This window comes from Chrysemys picta, chromosome 2 (genome assembly GCF_011386835.1).
Source record: "Chrysemys picta bellii isolate R12L10 chromosome 2, ASM1138683v2, whole genome shotgun sequence".
Lineage (NCBI taxonomy): Eukaryota > Metazoa > Chordata > Testudines > Emydidae > Chrysemys > Chrysemys picta.
Window position 1 is genome coordinate 64,100,864 of NC_088792.1, and position 13,001 is coordinate 64,113,864.

General features: G+C 40.2%; 1 protein-coding gene across 17 annotated transcripts in view; it reads left to right on the plus strand.

The window, feature by feature from the left end:
- Positions 1–13,001, plus strand: part of STK31 (serine/threonine kinase 31) — a 97,470-nt gene that overhangs the window by 12,600 nt on the left and 71,869 nt on the right. For 15 of the 17 annotated variants that reach the window (XM_024106776.3, XM_065583367.1, XM_042861450.2 and 12 more), the window contains 3 exons: positions 1,742–1,937; positions 4,502–4,617; positions 5,785–5,944. In XM_024106776.3, coding sequence (XP_023962544.2) covers positions 1,742–1,937; positions 4,502–4,617; positions 5,785–5,944 — 472 coding nt within the window. The remainder of the gene's footprint in view (positions 1–1,741; positions 1,938–4,501; positions 4,618–5,784; positions 5,945–13,001) is intronic. The other 2 variants (XM_042861474.2, XM_042861481.2) reach the window with 1 other exon arrangement.

The following is a 13,001-nucleotide window of genomic DNA, read 5'->3' on the forward strand; positions in this document are numbered from 1 at the left end:
CATGGTAAATTGTTCTCCATCTCCTAATTCACTCCTCTTTCGTGTCTTCATTTTCTTTCCTCCTTTACTTTTATGTATTAAAAAAGAGAGACTCCATCCTTCTTGAGAAAGTGCTTAGCGCACAGTGTAGGAAACTCCAGCCCCGTTCAGGTTGGTCATCCAAAATCACTGAACACTTTTGAAATCTTTGCCCGATGCTCTTAATTATTGTTTTTTTTCCTAGCTGAAACTTGTCTTTCTTATTAAAGACGGTTTCTGCTCTCTGACTCATTTCATTTGAGCTTTTATTCTCTTTAGTGTTATTACTCTTGTCTTTACTATTTTATTCATCTTCACGCTTGTGTAGCAGAGAGAGAGAGAGGGTCATGCAGTGAGAGCACAGCTAATTCTCTAGATATTAACTTTCTGAAGAATGTTTCCCCCTCCCCCCTGCTCTTGGAAGAGCTTGGGGCCTGGCTGTTAAGAGGTGTGGGAGAGTCTAGAAAAATTGATGGAAGTTGGGACATTGGTTCCAAGATAAGGGAGAAGATGATGTGGAAGGTTTAGTCGAGGATTGAAGTTGCAAGGCATTGGTCCCTGCAATAATTTTGCAAAAGAGACAACACAGATATGCATTATATAAGTATGCACTCAGACATGTTGTTTTCACCTTATGATAGAGCATATTGGTTACTTGTGCTGGAGCTTACCTGATTCAGTCAGTCCATGTTAATTTACCTCAATATTAAAAAAAAAAAAAAATTCACTGTCCAAAAATGCAGAGTATAAAAGTGTATCTTTTGTCTGTTGGGGAAGGGAGTACAAGAGCTATGCTCAGATGAAATAAAGCCAAGTCTTACAACTGGAAGTAAGTATGTGTCTGTACCACTTGTGCTTACAGTGACAAGAGGTGGTGATGGTGGTCATAAGTCTTTAAAAAGACATTCATGGTATCTAGAGTTTCCAGGGCTACAAGTTGCTGAAGAAGGGGAATGTGGATGATAAAGATGCTGCTCAGCAACCGGAAACGTTAGGCAGCAGAATAAGTAAACGTCTTCTAAAAATATAAAAATTTGAACTTCACTGACTGACCATATTTTCCTGATCTCTTCTGTCTATTTAGGAATTTTATAGAGAGCCCATCACTGAAGCATCTGAGGGCATGATTTCCCCCATGTTATGTTTTGCAAGATCACATTCTGGATCACCAGGATGTTTGTTGGGACCATAATTTGGAATGCAGCTCAATTAGCTTGATAGTAAACTGCTTCATCCCTGAATTGCTTTGAAGTAGCCAGGACTGTTTCCTGAATTTTAGAGAAGTTCAGGGTCTGGTAAACAATTCATTCTTTCTTCCATCCTGCTGCAACAGCATTGTCCTCCATAATGTTCAGACTGGCCTAGGGAAATGTGCACCTCCTGGCAGCAAGGAGATCCTAGCTTTCTACTTCCACCCATTCCAATGGCTGTTTTTAATAATTCTCTGCATATCACAACCTTTATTGAGTGAAGTTTTGTGTACATATGCCGATGAAGGAAACTGAGGCACAAAGAGGTTGTATACAAATCTGTTTGAAGACCAGCGTGGGAAGGTCACACTTCTAAAGAAATGTGGCATAATTTCATCATGTATAATTGCTTATACAATAGATTTCTATTCTTGATCTGTATGACTAAGATATTCTTGACAGTCATGATTCAAGAATTGTCGTACCATTATAAAATAAGCATCTTGATTCTGTTAATCATTTATTTTTAATAGGGAAAAATTGATGGCTTGTGACTTTAATATGGGGTCAAAGATCAGTTTGGCAAAAATAAAACAGGATCAGAAACTGATTGTAGAGAATGAAAAGCTCAGAAACGAGAAAGAGATTCTCCAAAAGGAAAATCAAATTCTCCTCAAAAATTCTAAAGAACTAGAATCGACAATTGCACAGCTGAACCATCAAGTGCAGGTACGTGAAAAAGCGAGGGAGATTCTCCTGGTGCCCTTTCGGTCCTCAATATCAAGATTGCTTATGATTGGTAACTTCATAATTTTGCAGTAGTAGTTTACTTACCTGTCTAATAGACTCATCTGATTAATTTCTGTGGAAATCTGTCTTCCACAATAGACTGAATCTTGCTTCTGGCATATAGACTGAAACTTCTTTTGTACAGAGGAGAGGTCACATTGGCTTTGAAAATGTCAGACTATGTTGAACCATCCACAACTTGTTGAGTCACGGAACTGGATGAAATAGATTGCTTCCCTAACTGTGGTGCCAAATAAAACACAAGCGTGTGTGTGTGGTACTCCACGGTGAAAGATGTTTATTCTAATTGAGAAACATAGTACTTAGTACCAGATTTACTGTTTGATTTTGAAAATGGATATGTGGAATACAGTGTGAAAGAAAATGCTTGACCCAAATTATCAAAATGAGAGCGTGTCTCATATGTTAAAAGTATCTTGTGTTAGCTCAGGTTTGAAGAGCATGAGATATGTACATTTCAGAGCTGTTGAAAGAGCAGGTTACCTTTGATCTGATTCCTTGAGGTTGGGCAGTTGAGGTGGGTGGGTGTCTCCGTCCCATTCTTCCTTAGATGTGCACTTGTGGAGGCCAATCTTCCACTGTGAATACAGGTTTTGGGGTGTTGGTAGAGTAACCTGCACACAGGTGCCTGTCTCCTCTCCCGTTCCTGCTGGACAGCAGATCAAACTGAAACAGACAGGGAGGAGAACTCAGGACTTGGAGTGCAAGTGAGGGGAGCAGGAATGTTCAGAACCAGCGTTGCTACCCAGTAGCACTGCCATGTCCTGTGGTGAATTGCCCCTCTTTAGGAGGGCAGCTGTTCTTGCCTCGTCTCTCCATGACTGATCAGTATGCAAAAGTCGTCACCAGCGCTTCTGTCCTCTGAAGATACTATCAAATCGTTGTAATTCCAGGTAAGTCGGAGTAACCTTGGGTATGTCTACACTGCAGTTAAGAACCCACGGTGCCAGCTGACTCTGGCTTGGGATAAGGGGTTTAATTGTGGTGTAGATGTTTGGCCCAAGCCCAATGTCTACACCAAAATTAAACAGCCTCTGAACCTGAGCCCTGGAAGCCTGAGTCAGCTAGCGTGGGCCAGCCGGGAGTGTCTAATTGCAGTGTACACATACCCCTTAACAAACAAGGTGGCAGCCACTGGCACATAAGTGAAGTTGTTTGAATGCCTGAAGTACAGACAAGCCCTTTTAAAGGAGATAGAATCTCTGCCTTCTGAGCGTTCTACTGGTTTTCTTCTCACTTCCTAAGCTGAAAGGTTGAGTGTCTTTTTATATTAATCATGCATAACCGTGTTTAAATGAAAAGGTTGTGACATAGTACTTAAAAGACAGGTCTTCCCCCTGCTTCCCTTCCCATGGCTGCATGCTGCGTGGAGCAATTTAGATAATTGATTTTAAAAAATCCTCTTGATTTATATCAGTTTGAGGCTTTTTAAAACTAATTGGAAAATGATTATTATTGCAACTTTAGATTAAAATTTAATATGAACTCAACTATAGATGCTGTTATTCTAAATGGCACTCCTAGTAGGGTATCTTATTTGAGTTTTACAAAACTGGTATAAGCAAAATAAATAAATACTGAATCTAAAGGACCTGATCCTGCTAATAGTTAAGCAGGTACGTAATTTACTCACAAATGTTCCTGTTGACTTTAGGTTTAACGAGCATAAGTATTTGCAGCGTCCAAGGCTAAATTACTTTTATTAAAAACTGTACTCTTACAGACAGCCTTTGACCCTTCAAAACAAAATTTCTGTGTTAACCATGAAAAGTTATTTTGAACTCTTTAAATACACATGCACCAATGTTTTCAAAAATAGGCTAAAATTAGGTGCCAAAAGATGGATTTAGGAGCCTGAGTGGGATTTTTAAAAGCACCTAAGTGATTTATGAGCACATGTCCAGTTGACTGCAAACCCTGATCAAGGAGTGTAGCCTGGTATGAGTTTTTCATTTTGATTGATTTGTGGAAGTTCAGTATATTGGAAGAGTGGTGTTGATTGCAAATACAGCACAGGGTATTTGCTTATCAATTGGTGTTTGCATTTGTGGTGTTCTGACAGTAAAGATGCTAATTGGGTCCTGGACTTATTTTTTTTCAGCATTGATGAGCATTTTAAGTGTAAAATTTCTTAGTGGAAGGAAAATCTCAATAAAATCTGAAACTCTGCTAACAATTAGGAAACGGAAGAAGTACAAAGCATCCCCTTCAACAATTTAAGACTAAAAGGGGAAGGAAGTAAAGAACTAGCAATATTTAAATACAAAAATATAATTTTTGAAAATCATGATTTTCATCCACCATTGTTGCATGACCATATGTAGCCATTTTGTCTGTGCTGGGCACAGGCTTGTTTGTATTTCATTTCTAGTTAAAAATCCCAATAATACCGTGTTTTAGTAATCTGGCTAACAATTTAACCATTGTTTGTGTCCTTTGTCACCACCCCTCCCCTCTCCCCCGCCAAAAAATCAATAATGCAGGAAGAAAAGGAAACATCTAAGGAAACTCTTAAACATTTGGAGAAAACGCTGCATACGTATGTTGGAACTAAAATGAGAAGTTTGGCTGCCCAGGTTGAGGTACTGAAAGATGTTAGGTATGTACAAGTTTTTTAACTGTACCAAATTACCACTGCTGTATTTGTTACTTTTAAAATGAGTGCATGCTATTTGTTCTCTCATTCAATTTTAATTTTTGTAGTCATTATTTTATTCTATTTTTCTTTTAACAAAACTAACATGAAAAGACATAGAGAAGTCTTTTTGACTTGCTACTACAATCCTTGACTGAAATCTGCAGCTTTTATGTCCAGCTGTCAAGGTGGTAGGCTAGTTCCTGCCTTCCAATGTTGGTTGGATAGATCTGAAGAATTTAGTTTAGATCTTTGTATTTCTTTCTAACCATCATAGCAAACAGCTTGAAATTCCTATTTAGTGTCCTGAGGCAGGTAGTTCCTGATAAAAGTTGTTAAAAAGTATGGGCACAGTGAAATACTTTCACTGCTGATCATTGGCTAGCCATTCAAATTACACCTCCCCTATCCGGGGTGGGCTTGTAGAGCGCATGCTGCTGTTGTTGTTCAAGCTAGCTAGATCAGAGCTAGCTCAGGTATGGCTGTGCGTGCTGCGGTCACACCTTTGATTGCTGTGTAGACACAAGTCTTTCCTGTGGTTCCCTCTCTGTGTTGCCTTTTTGTTGTGTTGTGGGTTGCAAAGTGAAACAAAATGAAGCAGTACAGGGCAGCTGTGGAAAGGGGCTGTGTTGGGAGAAGTCTAAGATAGAAGTGACCATCAATTCTAGTGAGAAGGAAGTTGCTCTACTGTATTTGAGAGAAAATGGTTGAGCTTTTCAAAGAGAGAGGTGCCCTGGGGTAGAGAATAAACACATCTAAGAAAAATGAATAGACAAAATATAAAGGGTGGGAATGAGAAAGTTCAAAGTAAGAGAGATAACACAAGTGTAGCCTTTTATGCTATTGAATATTCATATATACCTGTTATTTCCTGTAGTATTGTGTTACTTGCTGGCAGATGTCATACCGTTTAATTATCTTCTTTTTTGAGATGGGAGTGGGTAAGAATACCTGCAGGGACAGCAGAAATTTCACTTGACTCATTGTTATTGGATATGAAATTAGGTTAATGTGGCAGGTTTTTAAAAACAATTATGTGCACCACTATTGAGTAATATTGTTTCAAGCTATGAAGAAAAGTGTTTTCCAGCTAAATATTCTTGTTTAATTCTTTCTCTCCTCATCACTCAGGCATTCAAATATGAATGTTCATTTTGGAGATAACCTCTTCAGAGCTGTAAAGGAGGTTACTGAAAGATGTCTCATTGCTCCGTCTTCCTTGGGAAAGTTGGAGAAGATTTGGGCAGAATATAACTTGGCTCAAGAGATGATTCAGTTGTGCAAAAATGTGGTGGGTTGGATGTTTTTTCTCAGAGCTGTATTTTATAGGCTGTTGATAGAGTACATTAGTCTTATAAAGTGAACTCTGTTATCATGAATAGAGAATGGAAAAATCTACCTTGCCTTAGGTAACTGCAGTATTTTCCAGAAACGATAAATTTGGATTGTTCGCTTCATTTTAAAGAAGATTAAACTTTTGACACTCCTGATTTAAATGAGGCGAGTGGGGCATTCAGAGCCATCAGAAAATGGCAAGTGAGGGTTATTGGTATGCTCCCCGCTCAGAAAGCGAGGACACGTGGTATGGGTTTTAATGAGACTGCAACTTTATTAGGCACATTACATCCAAGGGTCTCATCACGGGACAGTCCAATGCAGTCACTTGCACCCCATTGGTCTTTTGCCTGTTTTGGGGGGTCCCACTACAGAAGGAGCCAATCATCAAACTAAGAGGTTCTCTGTGTGCCTCCACTTGCCCTCTAGCATGCCCCCTTTGGCAGTTGAGGCGAGAAGGGACTTGGGCACCCCTCCACCCCTTAGCCAACATTGCTCTCAAGCACATTGATGGGGCGGTCCCCCTGGGGTAGTATCCCAACTTATGGTTTGCACTTCCCCCATGGGGTTTAGACACATGCCCCATCTCATAAGGAGATGCCCTTGGGAGGCCCCTATGTTACCTTTTTGGATCTGGAGCCTAAATCAGCAAGTTCCTGCACTGGTTATCTGCCAAAAGTTGTGGCAAGTAAATGTCTCTTCGATAGTTCCAAACTGCCCTCCGGGACAGGGAGAATCCCAGCCCTATGGTTGCCCAAAACTCAACCCCTGGATTTCATTGTGAGGAAGGTGAGAAAACCTCACCAGCCTTGGCCAGTTTGTGGTATGTAGAAACATTCCTTCCCAGCCCCAAAGTGGTGACGAGCACAGCCCGCAGCAACCTAGATAAGGAAGGGAACGTGGGTTGACTGCTGGAAGCCAGCAAACAGAAGTGGCCCTGAGCATGGGGATCCTATCATGGCTGCAAATCTTGTGCCAAATTCCATGAGACCTTATGGCTCCAAATCCCACGAAACCTTAAGCCCACCCTGGAAGTTCTGAGGGGGCTGGCAGTCTTATGGGATCCACTCTGTGCTGTTTGCCCTCTTTGGTTGCACCATCAAAACGCACCCCTTCCTAGGCTCAGGGCTCTTTTAAGTTGTTATAATAGGAAACTAGTTTCAACTTTAATGTTGGAGATTGTCTTTCTCTGTCACACACCACAAGTGGTCTTTGAGACAGGATGCTAAATACAGAAGAACTCTATGCTCCCTCTCTGTGGTAGGGAGAAAACAAAAGTGTTAACGATACAGAAATGGGTGTGGTGGTCTAGTGTAGGAGAGAGCATGCCACCCAGCATAGCCATTGGCAGCCTGTTTACGTCAGTTAACTTGATTGGAGCCGGCCTGAGTCAGGGAGGGTTCAAGTTTATGTGCTTTACGGGTGATTGATGGACAGGGCAGGGTCTCAGCCTCTGGGAAAGGGGGATCCCCCTCTCCATGTTCCCCATGTATGGCTCCAGTATTGGGAGCAATCAAAGAGGGGAGTGGTTGAAACCAGTGTCCTGTGGAGTCCTTGGGACCAGCAAGAGAAATCAATGGTGTGGATGTGTTTTGGGGACAAAGATGAGGGGATTATACTTCCGCTAGCAGGAAGCTGCTTCTACCTCAGATACTTCTCCAAAGCTACCCCAGGGAACCGGGGAAGGAACCGTTATCCCCACAACACCCCTCTCCCGTCCAGTGTGCACGCACGTGTGCTATTTTTCCCTGCTTGCGCTCCCGAGTGGTGGCTTCTGTAGGCTTCTCTTACAGGCTTCCTGTGCACCACATCCCTCTTTGGTGCTGTCTTGTGCTGCTGCATGTTCTGTAATGTTTACCTACTCATAATTCTACTGTAGAGGCTAAAATAATGTTTGCTAAGAGTCTTAAGTTTTTATATGGAGAATGCTGTAATATAGCTTTATCCATTGATCTCAAAGGACTTTACAGAGCAAGTTAAGAGTATCATAAGTGCAAATTAGCTTTTGTTATTAATATATTTATCCCTTTCTGTATAACCTTCCTACCTTGGACTGTCACAGGCCGAGTTCAGTAGTTCTGCAGATAAAGTGAACCCTGAGGCTTTATCATTGCTAGAAAATATAATTTTATCTTATGAAATGTGAGACCAATAGACAATGTGTCATGAATTTTCTCCTAAATTTAAGAATAAACACTTGAAGTAGGACTGTTTACTTCCCAAGCACTGCGAAATTATACTGATGCATTAGCTCATGAAATAAACTAAAAAAATTACTGTTAATAGAAGTGAAACAAGTCTATTTTCCTCACCATGCATGAGAAATATTAACACTAAACAATAGTAAAAAAGAAACTGATATTTTAAAATATTGAGTTTTTAATGATCCAGTAGGTTAATTGTAAACAACATAAAGAGATTTATTTTTAAAAATATTTAACTTTGCTCTGCATGAGTAACACCCACTATGAACACATAGTTTAACAGTAAAACAAATGAGCTTGCTATAATTTGTTTATGGAGAGGTGGTCAGTAAGGAAGAGAAAAAGGCAGGTTGCCAGGGCTTTGATATCCAAAGTTGTTTAAGTACTGTAGCAGCAAAGAATAAAGAGAAAGAAGGAGCTTACAGGCCTAGAACAGTCTTAAGGATTCATTTTAATGACTTTTCCTTTGGAACATCCTTCATCCCAGATGAAGTAGCAGCAGTTGGAAACTTTTTGAGACACATGGGTTAATCAAATTTGAGCAGCAGAGGACATATAAAACAAAGATCCAGGCTAAGAGTGAAACCAGCACTTGAGTGATCTGCAGAATTCATTTTAAGGTCTCCCTCTCTTATCACTCCTGATTTGCTACAATTCATTTATGGAAAAATCACTTAGAAAAATAAGCTGAGCAAATGCTAGAAGTGATGAAGTGACCTGATGCGTGAAGAGAATCTTTCTAGTCTCAACATGTTTGTTCTCTGTGAGATAATTGGATAAGATTGGAACCATCTGCAACCAGCCTGTAGTTTTCTGTGAAGAGATTTTGTAGTAGTCTATTACAGCACATAGAATTGTTACATGATAAACATCATGAAGAGAAGATCTCTTCACATGGCAAATTTTTGTTAATCCTGATTTGCTCTAATTGGTGTGGCATAGCATTGGGGTTCTGCTCCCTGCTTGTTGTGGATGGCTAACAGTATGACAAATGCTACACGCCAGTCAAAAGTTTCTTTTTACAAAACTGTACTTTGGGTCATGTTTGACCTGATGTGTCTCCAGTTACATAGAATCTAGCTATCATCTTCTTTGCAATCTTGTTTGAGCGCTCTGACTGTGCATTAAGGAGAACAAGAGTTGCCGAGGCAGTGTTACAAGTAGCATGAAGAGGAAAAGTTGAATAGACAGGTAATACTGTCAGGGGACAGGCAGGCCTGAGATGAGCAGAGGACATACAAATGGGGAAGTGTGTTCAGGCTTGGAGCAGCCTGAAGAATTAATTTAGACACCAACTCCCCAGGTGAAGTGGCAGCAGTTAGAGGCAGAATATTTTGCCGCTCCAGTGGAATTTGTGGCAAGTACCCCTGAAGTCTTTGGGAAGTGTAGAGGAAAGAATTTGAGTTGTAGTGACTCAATACCAAAACCACCTTTCTTAAATAAAAAATATTTGTTTTGTTTTTAACAAAAGCTGTACTGTTTTTAAAGGACATAATGGTATTAAGACTTTTTCTAACGAATTACATAAATTTAAAATCCATGTATAAGTGGAATAACACACTCCATAGAGTGTTAGTTAATAAGCACATGTATTGGGTTGATGAAAATACAAGGGATGCACCTCACAGGTTGGTTGATATGCACCTAATCATCATTACATACATCTAAATAATGTTGATCTAAATGTTGACTTTTAATCTATCTACAGTTCAACAGATCTCGAAGTTTGAGAAATATTTGTTGTCTGCAAAATTCTCTGACGGTTTTAGTTCCATATGCAGTTTGAAATGAAGTGTGTAAAAACCCAGTGAGCCCAAATAGGCAATGGACAGAAAATTTGTTGATTATGTCTGCTTGCTCATTCTGCCCATTTAACTCATTAAAACAGTTTTTATTAGCTCCTTCATGCTATGCACTAGCCTTAGGAACATTATTGATATTTCCTCAATTCTTCCTTCTCTACCCTCTCTGCTATGTTGGTATTTTATCTTGTCACATCTCTAATTCGTTTGTAAAATCTTTGAGGCAAGGATCTTTTCTTTTTTTTTGGCAGGCACGTAACAGTGTAAATAACACATGAACAAGTAAACCCAATACCGCACTGGTTTGCATGAGGAATATAGTACTAGATGCAGGGCAAATGACATATGATCTTAATTTTCAGCATCTTTACTTTCCCTAGTTTTCTTAGACTGGTTTAACTAGATTCTTCCGATTTTTATGTGTACAGCTTGCAGTGGGTGGCTTTTGAGCCTGTATAGTAAGTGTAAGGTAAAGCAGAACTGATATGGAATAATGAGACACGCATCTAGATGCAGTTTGGCAAGTTGTTGACCCTGGTTTTTATCCAGACTGGGTTTATGTACACTATGAAGGTCTGCCCTTTCCTAATGGGACTTGAGAGTTGCATCTCTGCGCTTAGTGCTCCATGTGGAAAGTCTCTAATTTGGTGGTTTTTGCCTCTGGCACAAGTGAACTGGCGCAAGCGACCAATTAAATGGTAGACATTTTGGGGATACTAACACTGTTGATCTTGAGCCGTTTGTTGGTTTCCCAGACTTACTCATTATAGTGGGGGAGGGGATATAAAAAAACCCCTGCATCACAGTAACATTTAACTTTTAAAAATAGGAGCTACACAAGAATGAGGATGCCAGTTAAATGGAATATTAAAAAGAACAGTCACAAGGGTAACATGCCTGCAAGCAGCATGAGGAATACTTAAAAATACCATAATAGAGGCTCAGAGTAAATATACACCCCAAATCAAAAAAGAGAGGAGGAGGACCAAAAAGAATGGCTAAACAGTAGAGCACTGGAGGTTGTTAGAGGCAAAAAAGGAGTCCTTTAAAATTTGGAAGTCGAATTCCAATGAGGAAAATACGACGGAGCACAAACTCTGGCAAGTAAAATATAAAAGTATAATAAGGCAGGCCAAGAAAAAATTTGAGAAGCAACTTGCTAAAGATGCAAAAACTAACAGTAAACTTGCCCAACAGGCAATGGAGCCACTAGACAACAAAGGTGTTAAAGGAGCACTCAGGGAACCTGAGGCTATTGCAGAGATGTTAAATGAATTCTTTTAATCTGTCTTCACTGCAGAGGATGTGAGAGAGAGATCCACATCAGAGCTATTCATTTTTGGGCAAAAGTTCTGAAGTACTGTCCCAAATTAATGTGTCACTAGCAGAGATTTTGGAACAAATTGATTAACTTAATGGTAATAAGTCACCAGGACCAGAGACATTTACCCAAGAGTTCTGAAGGAACTGGGTGCACATGAAATTGCGGCACTACTAACTCTAGTATGTAACCTATCACGAAAATCAGCTTGTGTACTAGATGACTGGAAGGTAGCTACTGTAATGCCAATTTCTAAAAAGGGCTCTAGAGGAGATCCTGGCAATTACAAGCCAGTGAATGTAGCATCAGTACTGGGCAAATTGGTAGAAACTATTATAAAGAACAGAATTAGCAGACACATAAACACAATTTGTTAGGGAAAAGTCATCATGGCTTTTGGAAAGGAAAGTCATGCCTCACCAGCCTCACCACTTTAGTCGAATTCTTTGAAGGAGTCAACAAGCATGTGGATAAGGGTGTTCCAGTTGATATTACATACTTGGATTTTCAGAAAGCCTTTGACAAGGTTTCTCACCAAAGGCTCTTTAGGAAACAAAGTAGCCATGGGATAAAAAAATTAAAGTTCTCTCATGGATCAGTAACTACAAAGGTTAGGAACAATAGTCGGTTTTCACAATGGAGAGAGCTGAACAGCAGGGTCCTCCAATCATCTGTACTGGGACCTGTGCTGTTCAACATATTAATTAATGACCTGGAAAAAGAGGTGAAGAGTGAAGTGGCAAGTTTGCAGATGATACAAAATCATTCAAGATGGCTAAGTCCAACGCAGACTGATGAGTTACAGAGGGAGCTCACAAAACTGGGTGACAGGCCAGCACAATAGCAGAATAAATTCAGCATAGATAAGTGCAAAGTAATGCGTATTTGGAAAAAATAATCCGAACTATACATATACAATGATAGGTAAAGTTAAGATTTTGTCATGATTATTTTTAGTAAAAGTCACAGGTTGCAGGCACGAAACAGAAGTTCACAGAAACCCGTGACCCGCTTGTGACTTTTACTAAAACTAATAGGGTGGGGAGCTGACTGCCAGGGGGTGGGGACTGACAGTTGCGGGACTCCTGCGGTAGCTGGCAGCTCAGAGCTCTGGGGCCCCCGCAATGGAGCTTGAGAGCTCCAGTGTCCCTGTGGCGGAGCCTGAGAGCTCCAGGCTCCCTTCCACACACCCCCAGCGGCTGAGGCCCAGGTCTGAAGCAGAAAACGTCACAGCAGTCTCTAAAAGTCATGGAATCCGTGAGAAAATCTTATCTTTGATAGGTTCTAAATTACCTTTTACCACCTAAAAAGTAGATCTTGGAGTTGTCCTGGATAGTTCTCTGAAAACTTGTGCTCATTGCGTCCCAGAGGTCAAAAAACCTAACAGTATGTTAGGAATGGGATAGACAATAAAATCAAATATATCATCATCCATGGTACACCCACACTGAATATTGTGTCCGGTTCTGGTCGCCCCAACTCAAAAAAATATATATTGGAAATGGCAAAGGTTTAGAGAAGGGAAGCGAATTTATGATCAAGGAAGGGGAGACTAAAAAGTTTAAGGTTGTTCAACTTCAAAAAGAGACAAGTAAGGGATGATATGGTAGTGGTCTATAAAATCATGAATAATGTGGAAAAAGTGAATAGAAAGTGTTATTTACCCTTTCCCACAATACAAAAACC